The following is a 27,797-nucleotide window of genomic DNA, read 5'->3' as shown; positions in this document are numbered from 1 at the left end:
GACGCCAGATCTACTCTTTTACGCGTTAATACCCATGAAATTATATGACAGTGTCTAGGCAACCTTCAAAATAACTCCTGTAGCCCGTCAGAGCTGACAGACGGACGGACAAACAAAAAAACCAACAATTGCTATAATTATTATAACGCAGGGCGCATGCGTCGGCCCGTCAGTCCACCATACGCGTTCGCGCTGAGCGCGTCGAAGGACCACTCCAAATTCAAAAATTTAAATCAGCCGTAACTAGTTCCAAACTTAAACAAACTTTTTTTAAAACAATGTACTTAATGCTCGGATACACGTTCTACATTTTTACTTTTTAATTTTAAAAGTAGCAAATAACTGGTTTTGCGTGCGGTCAGTGCCGTTAAAACTTTTATACAGACGATGAACTTTATAGGATAGCAGTTAAGTTAAAACTGTATCATGATGGAACGGCTAGTTATTTTGGTAAGTTGCTTGTTTTTTTTTATTTTAGTAGATTTTTGTAGTTATGAAAGAAAACATACTAGCGTGGATTTTGTTTTAAACTGTCATGAAAAGTATTCTTAGAGTATACAGTAGCTACCTTCTCTCATAACCACAAAGTTATTTTGCTCATGCCTGAATTAATTAACTCAATACGTTAAGCGAAATTATTATAAGTTTAGGTGCTTTTTGTAAATAAAAACAAATACTACTAAGTCAACCCAATGATGTATAATATAATATATTATGTTACTATGGCAACGCGTCAAACTAAATTGTTAACTGTGTAAGGAATTTCTCCCCTTCATAACTAAAACTACATCATCGTCTCCTCGCATTATCCCGGTTCTCACAGGGTCCACTTACCTAACCTGAAGATTTGACAGGTTCGGTTTTTCACAGAAGCGACTGCCTGTCTGACCTTTCAACCCGCGAAGGGAAAACCAGCCCAATACAGGTTAGGTCATACATCCGAAAATGCATTTCCTCACGATGTTTTCCTTCGCCGCTGAGCACGTGATAATCATTTATGATCCAAACATGAATTTGAAAACAAATTCGACAATCATTGGTTTAGGCCTGTGCTTGGACATAACTAAAACTACGTAAATAACGTAATTTCGTAGTAAATCTACAATAAATCACTTAAAAAAAAGACCATAAAACCAAGTATTATGTTGGAGTTACTTCAAATTAACTTCAAATTTTTATAAAGATTATTTAGAAGATATGAATGCATGGGATTAACTGTCTGAGAACTGATATTAGGCAGCTATATTACTCAATTGTATAAAAATATTTTATGTTTATTTTTTAAAGAACGTCTAGGGCCCTGTGCCGACGTTTCTCTTGCAGCTCCTTTTCCCCGGCTATACAGGTTGTGAGAAGCTGCAGTAGTTTTAGGCGGATGAGACGTTCGTTATATAAAAATTGACGATTCAAAGTGTAACTATGTTACCTACTGAATAAAGATATTTTTGTATTTGAATTTAGAAAGAAAGAAAGAAACGTTTATTATAAAGGGACACCACAGTAACAAATATAAAACAAATAACGTATTATATACAATCAAAACACATAATAAAAACTATGCGCCGGGTGAGGCGAGGGGGGGCCTGTTTGACTAAGCAGGGATCCCTGCTACAATGTTTAGTCAAAGGTAAGGTCAAGGAAAAAAAAACAGAAAATGTTTTTTTTTCTGTTTTTTTTTTATTTTTATTTTTCTTTGTATTTTCCATTTTTATGTTTTTTCATCGCCAAATTTGTTTATTGTTAATTATTTGATATTGTCATATATTTAAGGCTTTTTTAGTAAAAATAAATAATTCACTTACACGAGAAATTTAACCTACTTATTCCACAATAGTTGTATACAAACACCTTAAGAGCGACAAAGCACTATAATAATATGAAATCCCATAACCTTTCCATCACGGCCACAATTATATGGCGATTAGTCGGCGGATGCACGATGCGACTAAATAAAACAATAAGTAGTTACTTACATATCTACTCTATGGATCCGTGATAACTCTGTTCGGAAAACGTGTGATTTACAGCGTAGTGTCGCGGGTTCGAATCCCGGCTTTAGTTCTAAGCCACAGAATTCGATTTTAACAGTAGTATTTAATGTTTGGATCATCATTGATATCACGCGGTTTCCAGAATTTGTGCCCTATTACCTGCATAGGACTTAAACATAACTGGCGAGGAGTGGTTTAACTCTATCTACTCCTTCTGGGATACGAGCGTGAAGTTATTAAAAAAAAAAAATATTTCCGATATTTATCCATATTTTGTTAGTAACAGAATATAATATCTTAGTTAAATTTTTAATTTACATTTTACATCCAGTGAGTGAGGATGGGACTGTCCATCCTTTGTGATACCACCTTCAGGAGACTGTTGATTTGAAATGATTTTGTTGAATTGTTGTTGTTGAATAGAATTTAAAAGAGTTCCTTTTCCTAAACGGTTCCGACCAGGTATCAAGCCAGTAATGTAGACGACAGGTCGACATGGCAATTCTCTAGTGACGTGACGTTTTCAATATCGATACATTTTTATTATGTATGTAACAAAATGTGAATAAAATAATACCACGTTTTCATTTAAGTTAATATTTATTCATCTGAATCATCTAACGTATCGCTACAATAACTTAAAGAACTTCGTCACTGGTATCTCCGACTTTTATAATAAAATCTTCCATTTAATTTTCCATTCCCATGTCTTTTCCCCAATATTCATTTTCAAGGTTCTGGACATGTTTTTTCGAAATTGCTCCAGTGTTCTGCCGTGACTGACAAAATTGCATTCGTTGTTATCTCTTTAAGCTTTGTCAAACACAAATCGAAGTCAAACACGCGACGAAGATGCAACCGTAGCCAGTTTTAAAACACAATAGTAATAAATTATGTGAGCGAGATTATAATCGATAAACGCGGTCGATACGGACTCGTGCGACACTAAGACTAAGACGCCGCGGGGACTGTGCGGGTGTGCGGGGCGACCCCGCCTCCGCGGCTCACCTCATGCCCCGATTGCCATGTCGACCTGTCGTCAACGTATGGTATCTAGTAATAGAGTTGGCTCATTTTATGCGAGGACCATGCTACACAAGTGTAGGCACTTCTGGTTTAGTGATCAAGCAGTCGCAAATATCTTTAATAAATATCTAATTGGATAGACTAGAAAAACAAATTAATGAAATTAAATAAATATTGGTGCTGATTTCAGTACACACCACCTAATTTTATTTTAAGTAATACCTGTCATTTTCTTATCCGCCAAAAAGGAAATGGACGGTAATCGACAGGCATAAAATTTATGGAACACACGTCAATTAAAAAAGCCCTCCCAAAATTTTATTGGCCAATGACCCGAGAGATATAAGTTGACAGCATACGTCAAACGAGATGCCTATTTATTTAATTCGGGTTATTCATTCGTTCACTCGTTCTTTTTAAAATTAACAGTTGTCAATCATCCGTCTTTCTCATTTTCGGACAAGAAAATGACGGACTAATTTAAAATAAAATTAGATGTCTGTGGGAATCAGGGCAATGTCAATGTCAATTATATTTATATATATTTTTTTTAATTTTGAGCTGGTCTCAACCTGCGGTATATCATCCCCAATCATGAGATGAATATCAGGAATGACTGCTGGTTATCCCGTTGATGACTTGTGGCTCTGTCCAACCCGATAAGGAAACAAGCGTGACTATTAATGTATTGTAAAAGGTTCGTTATGCTAAAGTGAGTGAATGAATGAAATACGCTGTCTACTAAAGTGTGTACTACTAACGCCACAAATGTAGATGCACCGGAAAAAATATCGTGGGAAAACTATCGAGCATTGTAATGGTATATCGTAGTGTATACACCATTCTTTTTTAAATAACTTATTGTAGATTTTCCCCAAACGGCATTAACTACTTGTCTGGACAAACGGGGAGCGCTGAGGGCTCTCACCCGGTACAATTTAAGACAACTTTCCTAAGGGTGCTCAGTTGCGCGCGAACTTCGACTCAGGGCATTCTGAGATAATTAAATCAAAGAATGAATCGACCCTAGTGGGCCGATAGCCATTATATTATTTTGTTCGACTACATAATATGTAGTATATATATTATGTGCTGACTACGGTTTTTGACCGCATAGCATTTTTCGCTATCAGCTTTTTTTTTGACGTGACTTATTGTAGATTTGCCGCAGATGGTATTAACTACTTGGCCGGACAAATAGGGAGCGCTGAAGGCTCTCTCCCGGTACAAAGTTTAAGACAACAGGCCTGAGGGTGTCCAGTTGGGCGCGAACCTCGGCTCAGGGCGTCGTCTGAGAGGAAAAATATTTGAAAGAATTAATCGACCCTAGTGGGTCGATAGCGATAAGCGCTGAATGAGGGAAATCGTCGACCACGCCGGCGGGGTCGGTATCGGGGACCTGAAGTGTTTGGTGTCGCGAGCTGATTGGCTGCCTCTATGGCTAGAGTAATCGGGTCGTCGGGATCGTATATTACGTCCTTCGGACGCCGATATTTTTCAGTACCGTCCCTAAGCGGAATGTACTCGGAAGCCGCAACTACCAGGGGATTTGGGTGGTGCGGAGCAGAATCGAAAAAACGTTTGGAAGCTAATTTGAGCCATTGGGCAATGGTTGGCAGACCTAGGTCAATGTGCAGATTTTCATTGCGAAGGAACCACGGAGCTCCCGTGGCTTTCCGCATGAAACGATTTTGTATTTTCTGTAGACAGTGGATTTGAGAGGGACTCGCATGAGCGAAAACTACCCCTGCATAGGTCATGATCGGGTAGATTACAACATACAACATCTAAACACGCAAACCAAGGATATTCCGACTCTCATACATAACACATTCTACGCAACTTTATAACTTGATAACTGCAAATTATAACACATCTAGAAACAAACAATACAATACATATGTTCAAAAATCCAAGTTTTGTTACAATGACCTCCAAAAAACAATGGGTGTGATGTCACATATAAATCGTGAGATAGCTTACAAAAAGTAGAAGGTCGTAGTCTAATTACTATTGTGGTATTTAAGTGCTGCGTAGGGCAGGAAGGAAATCATTTTCGTACTAAGATTACCAGATAGAAGCGATGGGTTCGCATCACAGATCATCTATCGTGTGGGTTGTGAGGTGATTGCCAAGCTCGTCAACCCTGGTGTCAGGGTTATTATTGTGCCGTCAATGCTCACATGGCTCACGTAACGATTACTCACTTACATCAGTAAGTAAGTAGTATAGAACGGATCATCTTACTTTCGGACAATCATGTCATCAGCCTGTAATGTCCTAACCAAACTAGGGATCGCAAAATGATTTTTGTGATATGTCCTCACCGGGATTCGAACCCGGGACCTCCGGATCGTGAGCCCAATGCTCAACCACTGGACCACAGAGGCCACAGATCATAAAAATAAGGGAGATATACCCTCAACACTAAATCACACGAGTCTGCGCGGCCGCATAAAACATTTCTGGCTTGACCGCTATATCGATTTACTCGCGTTCATTGCGTAGTCACAGAAGTGCGTGTTGTAGCTGCCCGGTATCAAAGAAGTAATATGACGAGGAAAATTTTATATCACGATCGTTGCCTCATGTAATATGATCGTTTCGTGCATATATCTGTCTCACTGTGCTTTGCATGAAGGGCATTGAATCTGGCGAGTACTCAGTCACTTATAGTTTGACTAGCTTGCTCACGCGACTCTGGCGAATTATTATTTTCCATTTCGGCTTTTTATCCCATGCCAAATTTCACCAAAATCAGTACAGTGGTTTAAAATTACGCGTGAAAAAGTAACGGATATGGTCTAGTATGGATTATTTTGACAGCTCTACACCCCCTCCGGTTGATTGACGGGGACTCCTATGCCCAGCATTGGGATGTATAAAGATGTAATGTAACAGCAGTACAAAGAGATAATAGGCTAGTTTCCAACTAATCAAATCAGTTACTTTTTACTAAACGTCAAAACACGAAATAACTACGGAATTTGTACTTAAGTTTTTCTTGATTAAAATTCATAAATAAATTAAATAGAAAGAAAGAAAATGGTTTTCGTCAGTTTTAGATACTTATATCTTTATTTAGTAATCAGAATTTCATAATTTATCTTTGACCTAGGATTCAAATTTTCTTTTTTTTCGTCCCCCTAAGTATTCGTTACGATGTCACTAACTCCCTCTTTGTTATCTATTAAACATCACTCCATACCACAATGGCTCCTCTACATGTCCGTTATCGTGCGAACTTTTTTATATTTCCCCATTTTTTATCTGTTTTACTACTTTATTACTCAATTCCGGGTTTTTTGTTCTAAAATTATATCCTGAGTTCGTTTTTGTTGTGTAAATGATAGGCTATTAATAGTGATGTATGTATGGGCCTGTGCCCAGCAGTGGGACTTATACAGGCTGTTTATGCTATGTTATGTATGTATGGACGGGAGTCGGTTTTAGGCAGTCTTCTTCTTCTTATCGTATGGGTTGTGAGGTGGATTACCAACCCCATCAACCCTGGTGTCAGGGTTACTATTAACCCGCCAAAGGCCTAGTGACCGGGACCAACGGCTTAACGTGCTTTCCGATGCACGGAGAATGTTCCCTGAAGTATACGTAATTAGCACGTACCTACAGCCAAGATGTTATTTACATTTTGATCCCTTATCTGATATTACTTGAACCGAAGACAATGGTGCAATAAGAAACATTCAGAGGCAAGCATTCATTGATTAATAAGAAAAGATATCTTACCCGTAATGACTTTATAATGATCATAAACTTACGTTTTTTCTATTAGGTAAGGCGAACAATCTTAAAACGAAAATCTCACATTATTGTTCAGTTACTATGAAAACTATTAAAGCTCGTAGTAATACTGTGGTAGCCCAGTTGGCAGAACGCCCCTCAATTTGAGGTCGCAGGTTCGAATCCAGCACCGGCCTAAACCTATGATTGTCGAATTTGTTTTATAATTCATGTTTGGATAATAAATTATTATCACGAGCTCATTGCCGAGAAGTGCATTTTCGGAGGTATGTGACTTAGCCTGTATTGGGCTGGTTTACCTTTGCGGGTTGGAAGGTCAGACAGGCAGTCGCTTCTGTAAAACACCGGACCTGTCATATCTTCAGGTTAGGTAAGCGGACCCTGTGGAAAACGGGATAATGATAGGAAGATGATGAATTCAAATTCAAATTCAAAAATATCTTTATTCAGTAGGTAACATAGTTACACTTTGAATCGTCAATTTTACATAACGAACGTCTCATCCGCCTAAAACTACTGCAGCTTCTCACAACCTGTATAGCCGGGGAAAAGAAGCTGCAAGAAAAACCTCGGCACAGGGCCCTAGACGTTCTTTAAAAAAATAAACATAAAACATAAAATATTGGTATACAATTGAGTAATTTAGCTGCCTAATATCAGTTCTCAGACAGTTAATCCCATGCATTCATATCTTCTAAATAATCACTAACTTTATAATAACCTTTTTTGTAAAGTTTTTGTTTAACTACTGTCTTAAAACAGTTGAAAGGCAAATTCTGAATGTCAATGGGAATCTTATTGTAAAAACGTATACATTGCCCCTTAAAAGATTTAGTAATCTTATGTAATCGACTGACTTGTAAAGCAAGTTTATTTTTGTTCCTGGTATTAACAATGTGCCGATCGCTATTTTTTGCAAATAATCCTAAATTTTTTTTTACATATATTAAGTTTTCAAAGATATATTGTGATGCCAAAGTTAAAATATTAATTTCTTTAAATTTATTTCTAAGTGACATCTTGGGTCCCAATTTGTAAATCGCCCGAATGGCTCGCTTTTGCAGAACAAAAATGCTGTTCATATCTGCAGCATGACCCCACAGCAAGATGCCGTACGACATTAGACTGTGGAAGTAGGCAAAATAAACTAATCGCGCGGTTTCTACATCGGTTATTAAACGAATTTTTTTGACCGCGAATGCTGCTGAGCTGAGCCTTTTGGACAACTTATCAATATGAGGACTCCATTGCAACTTAGCGTCCAAAGTAATTCCCAAAAATACAGCAGTATCCGTGAGGTCCAATTCCTTATTTTTTACAATAATAGAATCGAGGGGCCTACTAACATTCGATAACGTAAAATAAACATATTTTGTTTTATTTTCATTAAGTAGCAGGTTGTTTACAGTAAACCAATCCACTACCTCTGAAATGGCGTTGTTTACATCGTCAAAGGAATCTTGTCGTCTCTTTACTTTAAAAAGTAAGGAGGTATCATCTGCAAACAGCACCACCTCATGTTTTACAAGACTAGGTAGGTCGTTTATGTAAACTAGGAATAGAAATGGACCTAGAATTGAGCCCTGCGGGACGCCTATAGTGACGTTAGATCCACACGATCTGGAGCCATGCACATCAACCCTCTGAACGCGGCCACTAAGGTATGACTCCAAAAGAGCGATGGCATTATCAGTTATTCCATAGTGACGAAGTTTCGCGATCAAGATATGATGATGATGAGTAAATAATGTCATTATGCAAGGGTAGATCGTACCCTCTTACCAAAAATAGCTAAGTAAGTAAATACTTATTTTATTTTCAACCAATGTCAATGTCCAAACTTGGAATTATATTACATACATACATAAACTCACGCCCGTAATCCCTAATGGGGTGGGCAGAGCCACAAGTAATCAAAGACAACTTGCAGCCACTGTGGAATTATATTATTACTTACTTATAATAAAATTGTTGAGACAACCTGACTGTTAAGGATGCTGATTTAAGTAAATAATTATTAATATAAAACTTTAGATAGCTAATGGCCCCGATTCCTGCAAACACCGCCTAATTTTATTTTAAGTTATATCCGTCATTTTCATATCCGTCGAAAAGGAAAGGGACGGATGATTCACAGCTCTTAATTTTAGGAAGAATGAGTAAATGAATGTGTCGGGTTATTGACTGATGTAAAATTTTTAGACGGTTGGTTTAGATTTGTGCTTAAAATTGACGTGTGTTCCATAAATTTTATGCTTGTCAATTACCCGTCCCTTTCCTTTTCGGCGGATAAGAAAATGACAGATATAACTTAAAATAAAATTAGATGGTATTTACAGGAATTAGCACCATTGTACTTACTAACAACTAAACGTAAGAAAGTCCAATACTAAACTACTTTGTAACTTTTGAAGTCAGTGAATAAAGGCTATTTTCATTTTCATATAAGTAATAAAATTAAAATATATGTCATGCCAAATCTCAGGCAATCCCTTGTTTAAAAAAAGCAATGAAAACTTTACAGGCTGCGAACCTTTGTAAGAACCGTACAATAACAATTAATGCATTATTATGCACATAATTTTTAAAATAATAGGCAATTAATTTCATTATCAAACACATTAAAATACTAAAATTATTTGTAATTATGCAACTATACAATTATTTAATTTATTTAATTATATCTTTAAGGTACTTACACTTACATAAGAAAATACAGGGATTAACTTGACAGGAATAGGGTAGTTTCCAACCAGTCAAATCAGTTACTTTTTACTAAACAGAAACATTCCACAAAAACACCACAGTAAATTTTTTTTTCTTTTTATTTTTTACGGTTCAGTTTTTTTTTCTTAATTACTATGTCATTTTATGAAGATCTTTACTGTAAGAGACTCGTTGTTAACTCTGTTGGTGACCTTTAATAAATAAATAAATAAATATCAACACACGAAATGACTATGTAATTTGTATAAAAAGCAACATGATGGACTAATGTTATGGGCGATAGGCTGATCCCTTATCACCATAAGGTTCATCATATCCATCTTTGGAATTCGTATCAACAGTGGCTGCAAGTTGTCTTTGATTACTTGTGGCTCTGCCCACCCCATTAGGGATTACGGGCGTGAGTTTATGTATGTATGTATGTATGTATAAAAAGCAACCTGGGACGTCATAGAAAAATATCACAAAATGTCGCACTTATTATTACTAACCAGTGATAATTCTTCTATTTCAGACACTATCCTCATTCATCCTGGCATGCCTAGCCGAAAACCAAATCAAAACTGGCGAAACAATATTATCAACAGTCCTAACACCTGACACTAAAGAAAAAACACTAAACAGACAAGGGCGAAGCTTTTACGACCCTCGTTATGGCCCCAGACCTATTTATGATAGACTAGAATACGCCCGACCTGATTATGATAGGCCCCAACGCTGTGGTCGATGTTATGACGACCGATATGATGACAGAGATGATAGAGATTATGATAGATCTAGCCGTGATAGGGACCGATATGATGATGACAGAAGAGTGAGCCACAGACCTACATACGGCAACAGATTCGATAAAAACAAAAACTATGATGATGATGATAGCAGCAGCAGTGACAGAAGATACAACACCGACCGTAACAGCAACAACAAAAATGGTACAGATGATGAGAATGATAGTGGTGATAAAAAACGGCCACATGACGACAAAGATGATAGAGACAGGCCTAGTGGTGGCAGACATAGAAACAGAAACAGATATGATGACAGAGACCGTTACAGGCCAGATTACTATGATAGATTCTTATCACGGGACCCTTACAGAGATAGACCTGCGTATGATAGACCGTACTATGACGATCCTTACAGGGAAAGACGACCTCTTTATGATAGGTACGATGATCCCTATCCCAGTTACGGTGGAAGACAGGATGGGTACGGATACCCAGGGTACCGAAGACCGGTGCATGATGACAGATATGACAGAGGATATGATGACGGTTATGGTGGTTATGGGCCTGGTGTTGGCAGAGGACCTCATGATAGGTAAGTGTATTAGAAAATAACTATTATTTTCAAAACAATCTAAACTTATAGGTAACTATAAGCTAATGATACCTATGACAGGAAATTATGCGTAAGTATCTACACAGTAATATCAATCAGTAACACCAATGATCTGCATCATCATCACTAATTTAAGAGTCACGCTCTTGTCGGTGTAGCATTCTCCATTCTTGTCTATCAAAGGCCAATTCTGTCACTTCCTTATAAGACACGATGCTTGCCTTCTCTTTAATCTGTTCCATGTAAGCTCTTCTTGGTCTTCATCTATTTCCTTGTAGCTTCCCTTCTATGATGTTTTTAATAAATTCGTCGTGTCTTATTAAGTGTTAAATCATCTTGCTTCTTCTCTCTCAAAATGATCTGCACGGTGCTTTTATTCTTTGATCCATGTCTATTCACTTGAGATAAAGGTCTTCTTTGACCTCTTCATTTGTCGGTCTTGAACTGATTGAGATTTCCTGCTGGACTGATAATTCTTTCAAATATAATACTCTCATTGGGTATATTAATTCTTTCAAACCAGGGCTTGAGGGTGCCCACTTGAGCGCGAACCTCGATTCGAGGCGACCTCTTAGGAGGATAATGTTTGAAAGAGTGAATAGACCATAGTGGGTTGATACCGATAAACGCTGAATGAGGGAAATCGTCGACTACGCCGCGAGGATCGGTATCGGGGTAAAAGTCTACAGTAAGTCACGTGAAAAAAGAAAATAAACACGGGATAGAAATTGAGGGCGTGAACTGACTCTACCATCATTGCACCATGATGACCAGGCGGCATACAAATCATGAAATTGTCAATACCGTTATAGGAGCCGTGTCAAACCATCAATTGATGCGCTTTCACTTAAAGCTAACATACATTATATATTATGTCCAACAGTCATTGGTCAATAGTACCATAGAATTGGTGTACTTACTAAAACGGTACCTGGCATTATAGTACCATTCCAACTATTGTTGTAACTGTGATAATATTTAGTACGTGACAAATGAAAATTGTTAATCACCCATCATTGAAAAAGCCATTGAAAGTTCGACTGTAATTTGAAAGTATCTGAAATCACTATTTTGTTATTCTACTGCAGATTTTTATAATAGTATTATGTAGTTGTAGTTTCAGCCTCCGTGGTCTAGTGGTTAGAGATTCAAGCTCACGATCTGGAGGTCCGGGATCGATTTTCGATGGGGACATTCGAAATCACTTTGGGAGACTATCTTTTGTTTGGGAAAGACTTTGCAGGCTTGAATCACCTGATTGTCCTGAAGTAAGATGATTATCATACTTCTTTGGACAATGATTCGGAGGACAAGTTAAGCCTTTGGTCTTGGTACCTACGGCATCCGTGGTTTGAGCGTGCGGCTCACTATCCGGAGGTCCCGGGTTCAAATCCCGATGGGGACATATCACGAAAGTCACTCTGTGATCCCTAGTTTGGTTAGGACATTAAGGCTGATCATCTGATTGTCCGAAAGTAAGATGATCCGTGCTTGAGGCAAATCGTCGACCACACCAGTGGAGTCGGTATCGGGGTAAGGTGTTAAGTTGAAGTATGTATGTAAGTATGTCATATTAACACATAAATCAATTAGTAGAGAAACAAACAATTTCCTTTTACAACCCATTGTATCCTCCGCTCGCGTATGTAATGTACAACCCTGACAACATAAACATCGCGTTTTATCTCTAATTCCCGCTATTATCCAATTTGTAAAGAAAATCTTGACACGTCGTATCGTTACTGGCCAGGGAAGCATTCAGTCGGATTAGGTGCCTCTTCTGTATACAGATTTAAATTATTACGTGACAAAAAGTAGATTAGATAAGCTGCAAAACTCCAATAAGTTTGTTGCAAAGTAATAAATTAACTGGTTGCACTTAAGACCTCCTGGTTACATGTCGTTTCTGTAATAGACGAAAAACACCTACAAAAACATAAATGTTATAATTATGACAACTAATGGTTCATAATTTCACCACTGTTTACAAATAATTCGCTGGGCTCAGTGACTGAACTTTTGCTTTTTGATTGTTCCCCAATGTTTGTTCTCCTGCTCAGTGATGTGCATGCCTGGGAATCTTCCCGTTGTAAAATTCCTTAATAGTAAGGAAAACGGCTACTTTTCTTTTTCAAATTGTCATGTCTTGTATCTCTTTTACACGACTTTTTTTACTGCCCTGCGTTCCCAAAGAGCCAGGAACGGCACATTACTGAACAGTTATGAAATAAGAATTCCCATTGACATTCAGAATTTGCCTTTCAACTGCTTTAAGACAGTAGTTAAACAAAAACTTTACAAAAAAGGTTATTATAAAGTTAGTGATTATTTAGAAGATATGAATGCATGGGATTAACTGTCTGAGAACTGATATTAGGCAGCTAAATTACTCAATTGTATACCAATATTTTATGTTTTATGTTTATTTTTTTAAAGAACGTCTAGGGTTTTTCTTTGTGTGTCGTGCCGAGTGCCGAGGTTTTTCTTGCAGCTTCTTTTCCCCGGCTATACAGGTTGTGAGAAGCTGCAGTAGTTGCAGTAGTTTTAGGCGGATGAGACGTTCGTTATGTAAAATTAACGATTCAAAGTGTAACTATGTTACCTACTGAATAAAGATATTTTTGAATTTGAATTTTAATTTGAATGCCCCGTTGGGCGCGAACGTCAGCTCGGGGCGTTATCGTCAGAGGGAATTATATTACCAAAGATTAATCAACTCTACTGGGTCAAATTATTGTACCAAGTGCAATAATTTGACCCAGTTAATGCCATCTAAGGCAAACTCCCAATAAGGCTTGCCAAAAAAAAACCTTTAACTAGCTCAATCAGAATGAGATTAAAAACTGCCTATTTCTCCCACTAGGAGTCGCCACTGTTGAGTGTTTTTAAATTTTGACAGTTTCCCATACTATTTGAGTACCGAAACAAGCATGGTTATATTTTTACACTATAACCTTTTGCGCAGCGTTTAACTGCAAAATCATAGTGTTATATTTATTCTCTAAAAGTCGGAAATAGAAAACTTAGAAAATCTTATTATCAATTAAAACTGCCTTTTTTCCAACTGGCTTCTCTTTTTCGTAACCATCCTTCAGACGGGATACACTCCACGTTGCACATTTACCTATAGCAATTTATCACGAATTTTAGCTAGACAGTTTGGAGAACTGTTAAAATTTACGAACACTCAACAGTGCTGCCACCTACATTTTAGCTTCTAGAAGCTTGTAAAAACTAGTTTTTATCCCCATTTCAGACGGTTAGGTAGGTACTTACTTACATTCCTTAAGTTGTATCATAGTAAAATGATGGGCGGAAATTTTTAGAAGTAATTTCAATCCAATTTGTTCCAAATAACACCTGATCCGTCCCTGTAATCAGCTATACGTAATGGCACGGCCAGCTAACATTGGTTTGTAGCAAATTAATTCGCAAACGGTATTTGTTTTTCGACCGCCATTTTGTTTTCCGTTGGCTGACCACAGTTGAGTACCCTCGGGGAACGACCGTTCGAAATTCAATTTGGAAAGGTCAAAGAACCCCATTTGGAATACCTACTTACTTATATGTTTTTTTTTTTACCTATTGTTATAAGTGCTGTTATTTCCCATTCAAATTTAATTACTTACATTACAAGTAGTTTCAGGTTTCATTATTAGCTCTAATAACCTATTTACATTATTTTTCTTTTAATTTGCGAATAGCGTTATACTGTTTAGGATTTGTAGTTCTGTAGGTACATATACATACATAAACTCACGCCTATTTCCCACCGGGGTAAGCAAAGACTGATCTTCCTGATGGCACGTAGGCATTTTAGGTGAAAATGATCCAGGGTTGGCTACATAAGCCACCTTCGGGCGCATCAGCTTCGTGCCGACTAGGAGTCGAAGTGGTCGCCATGACCGAAATCGATCGGAGATCATCATCATCATCAAGCAAAGACTATGGAATGCTATTTGCTTCATTCCACATTCATCAATCGTTTCATACACGCATGCCGGTTCAGAGTAGATCGTACTGAATCTTCGTATTTCTTCGTCGGCCATGATTGAGCTTCATGTGTCAAAATAAACAAAAACTATCTGTCAGGTTTCAAGTTATACTGCTTGACAGTTTCTTTGTTTATTGAAATGTGCCGTCACTGGGGAAAACGTCACGTGACCAGCGGTCTTCGCGCGAAATTTAAAATTAGTGAAGAAAAATATGTTTTTTTTTCTATTATTTATATAAAGAAAAGAGAAAAAGGAAGAAGGAGGACCAAGAAGAGCTTACATGGAACAGATTAAAGAAAAGGTTAACGTCGTGTTTTATAGGGAAGTCAAGGAATTAGCCTTTGATAGACTAGAATGGAAAATGCTACACCGACAAGAGCGTGGCTCTTAAATTGACGATGATGATATAATATAGCTTTTTTGAGATTTTTTTTAAGGGGGACAAAATAAATATTTGTTTTTTTTTTTAAATAGCCAAAATGTCAAGTAGCCAATTGTGAATCTGCTCTGTCAACCAGTTTCAGGCCGTGGGATGAGACATACCGCGGACAGGCGGGATGGGACGCCGGCGGCAGGGGCTACTACTTTGCTTCCGGGCGACCCGACGCCGCCCCCGCCGCCGCAGCCGCCTGGGGGCGCCCTGACTATAATAGGTACCTATCAGCTGTTCAATGGTATTACTTTTAATCACATATATACCCTTCCACACATACATATACATTACGATACTGTTAAATTCCCTAATTACACTTTTATATTCTCTTTTGTAGTTTAAATTTTATTTCTCTGCTCTTTATAATTGTAAGATTAATCTAAAGACTTCTAGATTTTAAGATACTTACATGTTTAATTCCTGATCTCTTTAACTTTAAAATTAGTATGAGGACTTCTAGATTTTGAGATACTGTTTATATGTTTTCCAAATATTTACCTATTATTAAACTACCTATTATTACTACGCTAGAAATAAATATAGAAGCACCAGCGTCCGCCCCGGAGCGATACGAGCTTGATTTATTTATTAATAAATTCCAGGCCAACAGAATCAGGGTGGCAGAGCGCAGGCGCGGGCGGCGCGTACGCAGGCGGGTACCGCGACTACAGAGACCCTTTAGAGTATCGGGGGTCTCTGAGCTACGGGCAGGACACTGGGGGCTACAGACAGGGCGTCGCCGCTGACTACGGGCTGGGCTACGCTACTGGACAACAGGTATATCTTTATAATTTTATTAATTATAATCTGATAAAGCAGACTGCAGACTGTGACAGCACTGATTCGTTCTGAACACGTTCTAATACGTCAAGTACCCTCCCCCTTATTGTCAGAGTTTCCTGTAGTTGAAGATATTTCCACATCCTTATGGAATGTGTCCGAAAGAAGCTTTGGTCGGCAGGTCTCTTTGGGCCGCCTCCTTTTGGGTTTTCTCCGCGCACACCAGGTCAGACTCGACGGGTGTAGGTCTATATAGGTCTTCTAAAGACAAGATCAATCTACCGCCACTTCCGTGTGCGGATGTTAGACGTAAATTCAAAAATGTTAAATTACGTTGAATAAATGATTCTGATTTCTGTTAATGACATCATACCAGGAATTTTAAATAATGGGCATGATTTTTTTTAATTAAATAATTAAATAAGTTATTGAAACATAGAGAGGACGATGAGTCTTTGGCGGCGAGGGTGTGCTCCCGCCAAAGGATGTTTTTGGGGTACCAAACTGAGCATAGTACCCCGCTAGCCACAAGTTGGTAGTGTGACTAGGGATCGACGATCCAACAGTGTTGTGTTGGAAGTTGTATATAAGTAATGCGTCTTGCTGTGTAAACTTCGATATCGCGTTTCACGATTGCTTGAAGACTGCATTATTGAATGTTGCGCCATCTGTTGCATTTGGGCGGAACTAGGTGGCCAACTAGTTGGGTCCGCCACAAGTCAAAACGGATGACAACTCCATCAACAGATCCCAGACACATCTCATTCGAAGCATCTTAGTGACTCGATGTTTTTGTTCTGTTGCGACTTTCTCGAAATACGCGGGGTTTAGCCGGAATTCGGGTTTGTAACTACGATTTTGGGTACCGCCTGGTACATCATTGTTTCAACCAGTTGCGATTTTCGACAAGCCTTTTTTGTAATACTCAACCCCATGGAATTTGAAGGTATTACTATAATTTGTAATCTTTTTAAAGATACCTACTAATGAAGTTATAAATTATCTATTGGAAGAGGGTGGGGCGTGTCTCATTCAGTCACAGTCTGTGGCGAGGTAGATCGTGGACCGGCGATTGGTTCGATGAAATAAAAATACAAATATGCTGATGAAGTTGACTTGCGTGTATTATTCGTTGAGGGCACTGGATATTACAACAATATTTAAACGATATATTTTGGTAAACAAAATTGGCGTAAGAGTCGACTAGTGAGTTCAGACATTGAGAAAAGAAGAAATGACAGACGTGGCCAATGACAATATGTCTACATAAAAACTATGTTACTAATCTATGATTTCTTTATGAATACTACAAATGTTTAATCGGCGAGGGTAGTCTATTCAATGCATGGTTTAACCGAATGACGAATAAGACCGAACTAAGATAATGCCGATATCAATTATTATTATTTTATCGATTTTATTCTATGACATTGTTTTTCTGTATTGTTTTGTAATGAATGACTTTTTGATTTGGAAATAATAATTGTTATATTCGTTAATTTATTTTAGTTTAATAATTTAATATCTTGTCATTATTATTTGCATGTTATAATTTTCATAACTAAAAATGTTGACCTAATGCTAAATGCTGACCATCTGCACACTGTACCTACCATTTTTAAGGCGAATAAATGAATTATGAATTATTATGGTCTTATAAGGGTGACGTGGAGGAGCTCGGTGGCGCAGCGGTTAACGCGCTCGATCTGCGATTGTTGAAGTTAAGCAACTTTCGCAAAGGCCGGTCATACGATAGGTGACCACAAAAAAAAAGTTTTCATCTCGAGCTCCTCCGTGCTTCGGAAGGCACGTTAAGCCGTTGGTCCCGGCTGCATAAGCAGTCGTTAATAACTACCAATCCGCACTGGGCCCGCGTGGTGGTTTAAGGCCCGATCTCCCTATCCATCCATAGGGAAGGCCCGTGCCCCAGCAGTGGGGACGTTAATGGGCTGGTGATGATGATGAAGGGTGATGCATACACGGTCAATTTCTAACACAGTCATGGTCCATTCATGTCAATTTATTAGTAATAATATGGTCCTGGCATTCTTATAGGGGTGCAACCACAGGATCCAAACGGAGGTGTTGGGCCGAGACCTGTATAAAGACATTGTGGTGTTTCTTTAGACAAATCACAATGAAATCTACAGTCCTGGTCCGTCTTGCAGATTGGATCTAAAACAAACACAGCACTATCAACCATCACTAAATATTAAAGAAAGAAAGAAACGTTTATTATACAGGCACACCACAGTCTTCTCCTTCTTCTTTGCGAGTCGATGGCGATCGAAACTAAATTTTTGCTGACCAATAATTGGCCACGCTTACGGCATTGTCAGTGGCTTCGTACAGGTCTTTAATAGTGCAGGTGTTAGGGCACACACACACACACAAATTTGTTACCACAGTAACAAATATAAAACAAATATACTATAATATAAAACACGGAGTAACACATAACTTACAAGCTAAACACATAATAAAAACAACTTACACAAGAAAAAGGCAGCCTTCGGCGCCAACGCAAGTATATTAACAAGATGCAATTAGTAGCAAGATGTCCATGCACTTAAAACGACCAGTCTTTGAGCAATGTGTTCTGCCAGCATTCGTATACGGAGCCGAGACCATGACCCTAACTGAGAAATCCGCAGAGAATCTCCGAGTTGCTCAGAGAGCAATGGAAAGAGCTATGCTCGGCATTTCCTTACGGGACCGGAAGAGAAATACTTAGGTTCGATGTAATACCAAGGTTAGGGATGTGGTAAAAGTAATTGCCGAACGCAAGTGGAGATGGGTGGGACACATTGCTCGAATGAGCAAAGAAAGACGGACCCGGAGATTGTCGATAGCCCAAGATCGTCGGAAGTGGAAAAACATTGGATAATGAATTTAGGCTGATATAGGTGACAGCCTCCGTGGTCTAGTGGTTAGAGCGTTAGGCTCACGATCTGGAGGTCCGGGTTCGATTCCCGATGGGGACATTGTCGAAATCACTTTGTGAGACTGTCCTTTGTTTGGTAAGGACTTTTCAGGCTTGAATCACCTGATTGTCCGAAAAAGTAAGATGATTCCGTGCTTCGGAGGGCACGTTAAGCCGTTGGTCCCGGCTATTAGCCGTAAAAACATCTCCACCAACCCGCAGTGGAGCAGCGTGGTGGAGTATGCTCCATACCCCCTCCGGTTGATTAAGGGGAGGCCTGTGCCCAGCAGTGGGACGTATATAGGCAGTTTATGTATGTTAGATAGATAGATAGACACGAGAAATACAAATAATTGAGTGTATGAACTGGTCAACGATGGGGGTCGTGTCCTTTATAAAAGGGCCTCACTCAGCATAAGCCGCGGCGCGAGCCACGACCCTGGTATTCTGTGGACCCTGCTAAGTGAGGCACGGAAGCCGTGTCTCCCACAAATACAAGTTCAATGAATACATAATAATATTTACTTAAACTATGAAAATAAAGTAGTTTACAAAAACATAGGCCCCGATTCCTGCAGACACCGCCTAATTTTATTTTAGGTTATATCCGTCATTTTCGTATCCGTCGAAAAGGAAAGGGCGGATGATTCACAGCTCTTAATTTTAGGAAGAATGAGTAAATTAATGTGTCGGGTTATTGACTGACGTAAAATTTTTAGACGGTTGGTTTAGATTTGTGCTTAAAATTGACGTGTGTTCCATAAATTTTATGCTTGTCGATTACCCGTCCCTTTCCTTTTCGGCGGATAAGAAAAGGACAGATATAACTTAAAATAAAATTAGATGGTATTTACAGGAATTAGCACCATATACTTATTAAAAACGTGTGTGTGTGTGCAGTATATCTACAAATACATGAAATAAATACAATAATACTTACAAAACAATGCATATAAAGCGATAAGATAAACAAATAAATAAAGTTAGATATAGTTATTACATTCCATGACAGCCTCCGTGGTCTAGTGGTTAGAGCGTTGGGCTCACGATCTGAAGGTTCAAGCTCGATTCCCGATGGGGACATAGTCAAAATCACTTTGTAACACTATCCTTTGTTTGGTAAGGCATTGCAAGTTTGAATCAAATAGGGGTTAAAAAGGCCACACCGAAGCAATTCGTCTAAAAAAGCAATATTGCGATTTGACATTTGCGCATACAAAAGTAAGTGCGCAATGCGAACAAATGTCAAATAGCAATTTTGCTTTCTTAGATGAATTGCTTCGATGTGCCTCTTGACTGTCGGAAAAAGTAAGATAGTTCCGTGCTTCGGAAGGCACGATAAACCGTTAGTCCTGGCTATTACCCGTAAAATCACCTACACCAACCTGCAGTAGAGCAACGTGGTGGAGTATGCTCCATACCCCCTCCGGTTGATTGAGGGGAGGCCTGTGCCCAGCAGCGGGACGTATATAGGCTGTTTATATGTATGTTACGAGTATGTAAGTAAGTCATCATCATATCCCTGGCATTATCCCGTTTCTCACAGGGTCCGCTTACCTAACCTGAAGATTTGACAGGTCCGGTTTTTTACAGAAGCGATTGCTAAAGGAAAACCAGCCCAATACAGGTTAGGTCACATACCTCCGAAAATGCATTTCTCGAGGATGTGGTTTCCTCACAATGTTTTCCTTCACCGCTGAGTATGTGATGATCATTTGATCCAAACATGAATTCGAAAACAAATTCGACAATCATTGGTTTAGGCCTGTGATCTCAAAGTGAGAGGCAAGCGACCAACTGGGTTACCACGTCTGTTGATTATGTAAATAATTTTATTAATTAAAATAATTTGGTATATATTATAATGTATATTTTGGAATTGAATTTGAATATATACACCATTAACATATGTTTATGAAATACGATGTCCGTGCGTCACCCAACAGGGTCCACATAATATCAGCGTCGTGGTTCATGCCGCGACTTGTGCTGAGTGAGGCCCTTTTATCTCAGGACGTCCACCACCACCTTATGGTCATTTCGACAAACATCCGTCTTGCTTTTTTGTAATTGTTTTAGTGGAAATTTGATATGATGTTGTTGTCTTTTTTTGTGTGTGGCGTCCTTTTATAATAAACTTTTCTATTCTATTCTATTCTATTCTAAATAAGTAATTAAAACAAATAGAAAATTCATGCCAATTTATTTCAAAAATAGTCATGTCATGTCTTTATTTCAATTTTAGACCATACACATTATAGAACTAATAAAGGTGAGCAACCACAGGTTCCGAACGAAGGGGTTACACCAAGACCTGTGTAGTGACAGTGGGGACTTTTCTGGGACAAATCACAATAAAGTTTACAGTCCTGGTCAGTCTTGCAGATTGGAGGAGGTAACGGATCTAAAAACAGAACAGGGGGGTTAAAAAGGCCACATCGAAGTAATTCACCTAAAAAAGCAATATTGCAATTTTATTTAATTTTTTATTTTATTTTATTTCTTTTTTTTATTTATTTATTTTTTCTTTTTTTTTTAACACGTTGACAGTCCCATACAAAATGATTTGACTAAGTCCCGCATATTACTTCACTACTTTGCTAAGTTACCCGGGATCCAAGTGGAGCACCGCCCTTGCGTACCTGGTCGTTTCTTTGTGACCCATGTATGGGTCACGGACGTATGGAGCTGGTCCTTCATGACCCGTATATGGGTCACGGGACTGTCAACGTGTTAATTTAAGTGATAATTATACCAAATATGTATATCAAATATTAGATGTTTATGAATTGTAATTCAAATATACACATGTTATTTGACAATTGCGCATATAAAAGTAAGTGCGCAATGCAAACAAATGTCAAATAGCATAATTCCTTTTTTAGATGAATTGCTTCGATGTGGCCTTTCTACACCTGAATCAACCAAAGGGGTATGGAACATACTCCACCAGGATGTACCTCTGACTACCCCATTGGGATACAGTCGTGAGCTTATGTTGTGTTTAAATTTTAATGATTTTTGACAGGTAATTCCACTTGCTATCAACTCAGAGTCATGATCTGAATCATCCCTTAAAGTTTTCGTTACGATGTAACTAACATCCTGTATATGTCGCAGGGATATGATAAAAACGGGGATTTGATCAATTCCCTAAGGGATTTGATCAAATCACGGAGGATGTTAAAATAACAATACGATTTTATCTTTTTCCTAAACAAATCTAGTGAATTGAACAAATCCCTAAATTGGTTCAGTGAAATGACAAAAATAATTTTGCTTTGGTATTTTAAAGGTTTATTTGGTTAGATATACCTACATAATTATGATAATCAGGTGTGTGTAATACAAGGAAATATTGATATAAAAAAATCACCATTACTTAGAACAATTTTTTTTTTTTGAAAGAACATTAATTTTTTTTGAAAAGAAGATTTGATCAAATCCCTTAGGGAATTGATCAAATCCCCGTTTTTATCATATCCCTGCGACATATACATTCCTCTAAACATAACATAAACAGCCTATACACGTCCCACTGCTGGGCACAGGCCTCCCCTCAATCAACCGGAGGGTGTATGGAGCATACTCCACCACGCTGCTCCACTGCGGGTTGGTGGAGGTGTTTGGGCTAGTAGCCCGGGACCAACGGCTTAACGTGCCTTTCGAAGCACAGAATCATCTTACTTTTCCGGACTATCAGGTGATTCAACCTGCAACGTCCTAGCCACACAACGGACAGTCTTACAAAGTGATTTCGACAATGTCCCCATCGAAAATCGAACCCGGACCTCCAAATCGTGAGCCCGACACTCTAACCAAACCATGGAAGCTGGTAAATAATAAAAAACTTACTTATATTGTGGGTCGATGCGCTGGTTAGTGCCATGAACATCATGGAAAAAATTAAAAAAACCAATGTGAACTTCATTTTTACGTCGTCAATTGCTCACTATCTACGCGTTACTCTTTATTTATATCAAACTGCTTATCTAAAATAATTTTAAACCGTGAATATTAAAATAAGTATTTCAGGTCACGCTAGTATAGGGTGCCATTATGCTTAACTAGCTTTTTCCCGCGGCTTCATTCGCATTTAATTCGGGGTAATACGGTTCTCTTTTCCTTCTTATTATTATGAAGGCATTAAATAACATTGGTATAAATGCAATGTCCTGCAAAATTGCATATGAATTTTGACTGCAGGATTAGTCTCACTAACATAGTTAAATTACAAAGACTAAAAAATAGGTACCTGCTAAATTAAATCTAATAAATCATCATTAATTTAAGAGCCACGCTATTGTCGGTCTCTTCTTCTTCTTCGTCGATCCCTCACAGCTGAGGATCGCGACCACAGGTTCTGGTTTTCCACTCGGTATGGCTGTATACTCCGTGGACCGCTCTCTGTATGCTGCCGCCCATCGTCTTCTTCACGATGTCAGACCACCTCGTAGGCGCCCTTCCTCGCGCACGTTTGCCATCCATTTGCCCAACGATGATCTGCTTATCCAGACTGTGCTTCGGAGACCGCATAATATGTCCGAAGAAGCTTAGGGCACGATTCCGGCATATTGAGGAGAGCCGCGTCGTGATCTTGAGCTCTTTTAATATGGACTCATTCGTACACATCGCAGTCCAAGGTTTGCGTAGCAATCTACGCCAACACCACATTTCGAATGCATCGATCTTACTGCAATCGCGGCTCTTCAAGCTCCAAGTTTCGGCATTGTCGGTGTAGCATGCTCCATTCTTGTCTATCAAAGGCCAATTCCTTCACTTTCTTATAAGACACGACACCTTCTCTTTAATCAGTTAAAAAATATTATATTAATGTTCCTCTCTGCCAATGTACCAATTTTTAGCGTCTTACCTTGAAAATTGCGAAAAGTCCCATATTCATTCATTTCACCCTCTCTTTGAAGGGGTTGCGGCAGATTTAAAAAAAAAATGATGCAGTATTTTTTATTAATCACAAATAGACCGCATACCAATTTCTAGATTTCTACCTTGAAAGTTGCGAAATGCTCCGTACAAACTTCAACCCCTCCATTTTAGGGAAGTGGGGGAGGGTTAGAAAGAGACAAAAAGTAGCCTACTTCACTCTCCATCCTTTCAAATATCTCCACATAAAAAATAATGTCAATTTTCCATCGTGCCAGACAGACAAACACACCCATACACTTTCCCATTCATAATATTACTATGGATAAGTTATAAAAATAATCCTACGTCATTCGGCAACATTCTCGAAAACCTCAGTCACGGATGATTGAGTTGATTGAGGCTTTGTTAAAATCTTCATGGAAATAAAATTATAATCATCCTACTAGCGAAATGCTTATTGAGTTTTCAAGATTGGTCGACGATTTCCCTCATTCGGCAGCCCCAGTATCCCGGTCCACTAACACCCTAGTGATGTGCCGGATCGTTAAAAATGTATATCCGCGGATACGGATCTGAATACGAATATTTAGTGTAAAGATCCGCGGATACGGATCTTTATTTTCTTAAAAAAAAAGATTAAAGTTATAGTTATTTCATTGTTATAACATCTATAAGATCTATCTAAATGTTTGCAATATAAAGGTGCCAAATATTTGATTTTAAGAAATAAAAACAATCTGAATGGAATTTTATAGCCTTTTTATTTAATAATTCTACTTAATCCCCTGAAAAAGATCCGTAAAAGATCCGCGTGAAAAGTAACAGACACGGATACGGATACGGATTTTTCTTTTATCTCGGATATCCGCGGATACGGATACGGATACGGATATTCGGAACATCACTACACCCCACCCAGCCCAGTTCTCTTTATTTCCATAATCTGCAATAGTCCTACAGATCGGCAATTGTCTTTGGGTGCACTCCTGTAGTGCATACAAGGATAATCGCCGATTGGTGTCACACCACATTTAGATTAAATTGTCATAAGGGGCCTCTACGTGTTAGCTTCGGCCCCACCCACGCCTTCCAAAACTCCGGGACTCCATATTCCCGTGATATGGAAACGACTTATAAATAATATTTATTTATTAAAGACAACACAGATCCTTAATTTCTTAGTACAATAAAATTCTCTTATGTTAGTACTTTATAACTAGAGAAAAGGTTGTGAGAAGCTGCAGTAGTTTTAGGCGCATGAAAGAAAGAAAGAAAGAAAGAAAGAAAGAAACGTTTATTATAAAGGGACACCACATGAGACGTTCGTTATGTAAAAATTGACGATTCAAAGTGTAACTATGTTACCTACTGAATAAAGATATTCTTGAATTTTGAAATAATGTATATGTATCTTTTATCTTGGCAGGGTTATGGACAACAAGGCTACGGACAGAGCTACGGTCAGAATTATGCCCAGGGTTATGGTGGACAAGGATATGGTGGACAAAGTGGGTGGCATAGCGTTGGGGAGAGGATCAGACCTTATAGGGACCAGAGGTGAGTGCTTTTTTGACGTGACTTTTTATTATGAGCGACTTCCTAACCTACGTTCCTAAAAAACAATATGGCGCTGTACAGATTTCCCTTCGTTTAACCTTCTAATTTCATGGATAACAGACATAATGCATCTTTTATCTTTGTTTTTAGATATAAATGATAGCTCTTTTTATTACACCCAGACACAATTACATCTTCCATCAATTATTATTCTGATCAAAATAAATTATTATGATCAAAGCAATATAGGTAGCAACATAATTCTACACATAAGTAATGTGATCTAAATATCAAGCAACAATTAATTTTATTCCCGCTTAGAGACAGTACTGAAAAGTATCGGCGCCCAAAGAACGTAATATACGATCCCGACGACCCGATTACTCTAGTCATAGAGGCAGCCAATCAGCTCGCGACACCAAACACTTCAGGACCCCGATACCGACCCTCAACGATTTCCCTCAATCAGCGCTTATCGCTATCGACTCACTAGGGTCGATTAATTCTTTCAAATATTTTTCCTCTCAGACGACGCCTTGAGCCGAGGTTCGCGCCCAACTGGACACCCTCAAGCCTGTTGTCTTAAACGTTGTACCGGGTGAGAGCCTTCAGTACTCCCCATTTGTTCGGCCAAGTAGTTAATGCCATCTTCGGCAAATTAAATATACAATAAGTCACGACCACGTCAAAAAAAAATATACATGCTTCTGCCATTATGGAATAATTATGTACCAGAGTAATGAGAAGGTATAATTATCACCTTAAAGCTGTACAACGCCATCTATATTGTTTTTGGTGAACGTACTTAGCCTGGAAAGTCCCTACTGATTTTCTGTGTGATATAAAGATTAATTGTATTGTATGTCATCATCAGCCCATTAACGTCCCCAATGCTGGGGCACGGGCCTTCCCTATGGATGGATAGGGAAATCGGGCCTTAAACCATCACGCGGGCCCAGTGCGGATTGATGGTTATTAACGACTGCTAATGCAGCCGGGACCAACGGCTTAACGTGCCATCCGAAGCACGGAGGAGCTCGAGATGAAAACTTTTTTTTTGTGGTCACCCATCCTATGACCGGCCTTTGCGAAAGTTGCTTAACTTCAACAATCGCAGACCGAGCGCGTTTACCGCTGCGCCACCGAGCTCCTCAATGTATTGTATGTATCAAGTGCAAAATAACATTATTCGATAAAGTACATATTTAATTTATATTTCCAGTGGCGTCAACCAGTTAGACAACCGGGATTCTAACCGTCAACCCTCCCGCGACCGGTACCCGCAAGCGGGCAACCGGCAACCAGCCTACGGACAAACCAACTACGGACAAGCCAGCACCTACGGACAAACCACTTATCAACCCACTGGCACATACTCCAGCAGTACTACTCCTCAAACCAGCTACTTATACCAACGGGAAGACGAGCAAGTGTCAACCAAAATTGAGGAAACGACTAAAGCTTCATAAGCTAATTTTGAGGTTAGGTTAGGTTAGAATTCTTGGGATATTTTGCGAAGCGAACGGTAAACGTCTTTCAAAGGTATTTCATCTTTTTAAAGGTATTTCAATGGTAAATGACACGTTCTTCCGAATACATCCCGCTCAGGGATGGTACTGAAAAGTATCGGCGTCCCAGGGACGTAATATACGATCCCGACGACCCGAATACTCTAGCCATAGAGGCGGCAAATGAGCCCGCGACAAAAAACACCAGAAACCCGATACCGACCCCGCCGCCGCGCCGGCGTAGTCGACGATTTCCCTCAGCTCCTATCACTATCGATCCACTTATCCTATCAGGCGACGCGATGACTTCGGCGCGTGCGACTCCTGCGGCGCGTCTGGGCGCGCGCACCTTTAGGGTAACTTTTAGTATTTGAATATAGGAATCGTGGATGGTTATTGATCCGCCTGATGGCAGCCTTATAAAGTCGTATGAAAAAACTGAAAGCAAATATTGGTCTCTGTTATCTATATTGTTATCTTAACATATAAGTTTCACTACTCCACCTTTTAAATATTAAGTAAAATATTATTCGAAAGGTGAAATGGGTGAAACTTACTTTATGGATAAGACCAATGTTTATTGTACCAATTTCTGATGAATAAATTATTTTGAAATATAATGGTTTATACTACGGTGAGCGCGCGCAATAATCCCATAAAGAGGTGCGATTTTTTTATATTTGTACCTTCTTAGTGCTTTGTAGATGTACAGTCGAGGCGAAATTAAAATTTTCATAAGTTAATTAGGTAGGCACTTACGTAAAAAGGAAGTGTGTAAGTACATAATATTTGTATTAAATTTTATTAGCAATAGTAAATAAAAAAATATTTTAATGTAAGTATATTTTCCTCGACTGTACGTTTGGA

The 27,797-nt window shown here is 38.7% G+C and overlaps 1 protein-coding gene across 1 annotated transcript; it reads left to right on the top strand.

The window, feature by feature from the left end:
- Nucleotides 1-186: 186 nt before the first annotated feature.
- Nucleotides 187-27,797, top strand: LOC126372030 (hornerin). Its single transcript, XM_050017532.1, has 6 exons — nt 187-450; nt 10,021-10,826; nt 15,361-15,495; nt 15,878-16,052; nt 25,292-25,422; nt 26,645-27,797. Exons 1-6 carry the CDS (start codon nt 427-429, stop codon nt 26,889-26,891), a joined length of 1,518 nt encoding a protein of 505 aa, XP_049873489.1. The 5' UTR covers nt 187-426; the 3' UTR covers nt 26,892-27,797.

Source organism: Pectinophora gossypiella, chromosome 13, assembly GCF_024362695.1.
Source record: "Pectinophora gossypiella chromosome 13, ilPecGoss1.1, whole genome shotgun sequence".
In the NCBI taxonomy this organism is placed as follows: domain Eukaryota; kingdom Metazoa; phylum Arthropoda; class Insecta; order Lepidoptera; family Gelechiidae; genus Pectinophora; species Pectinophora gossypiella.
The sequence above is the reverse complement of the archived record's forward strand: the minus strand, read 5'-3'. Positions and strand labels throughout refer to the sequence as shown.

What these genes read in the sequence shown, in the direction of transcription:
- LOC126372030 (XM_050017532.1), top strand. Translation starts at nt 427, where the DNA reads ATGATGGAACGGCTAGTTATTTTG. An exon ending in GCTACGCTACTGGACAACAG is followed by an intron (nt 16,053 to 25,291) that starts GTATATCTTTAT and finishes TTATCTTGGCAG; the next exon opens with GGTTATGGACAACAAGGCTA. An exon ending in AGACCTTATAGGGACCAGAG is followed by an intron (nt 25,423 to 26,644) that starts GTGAGTGCTTTT and finishes TTATATTTCCAG; the next exon opens with TGGCGTCAACCAGTTAGACA.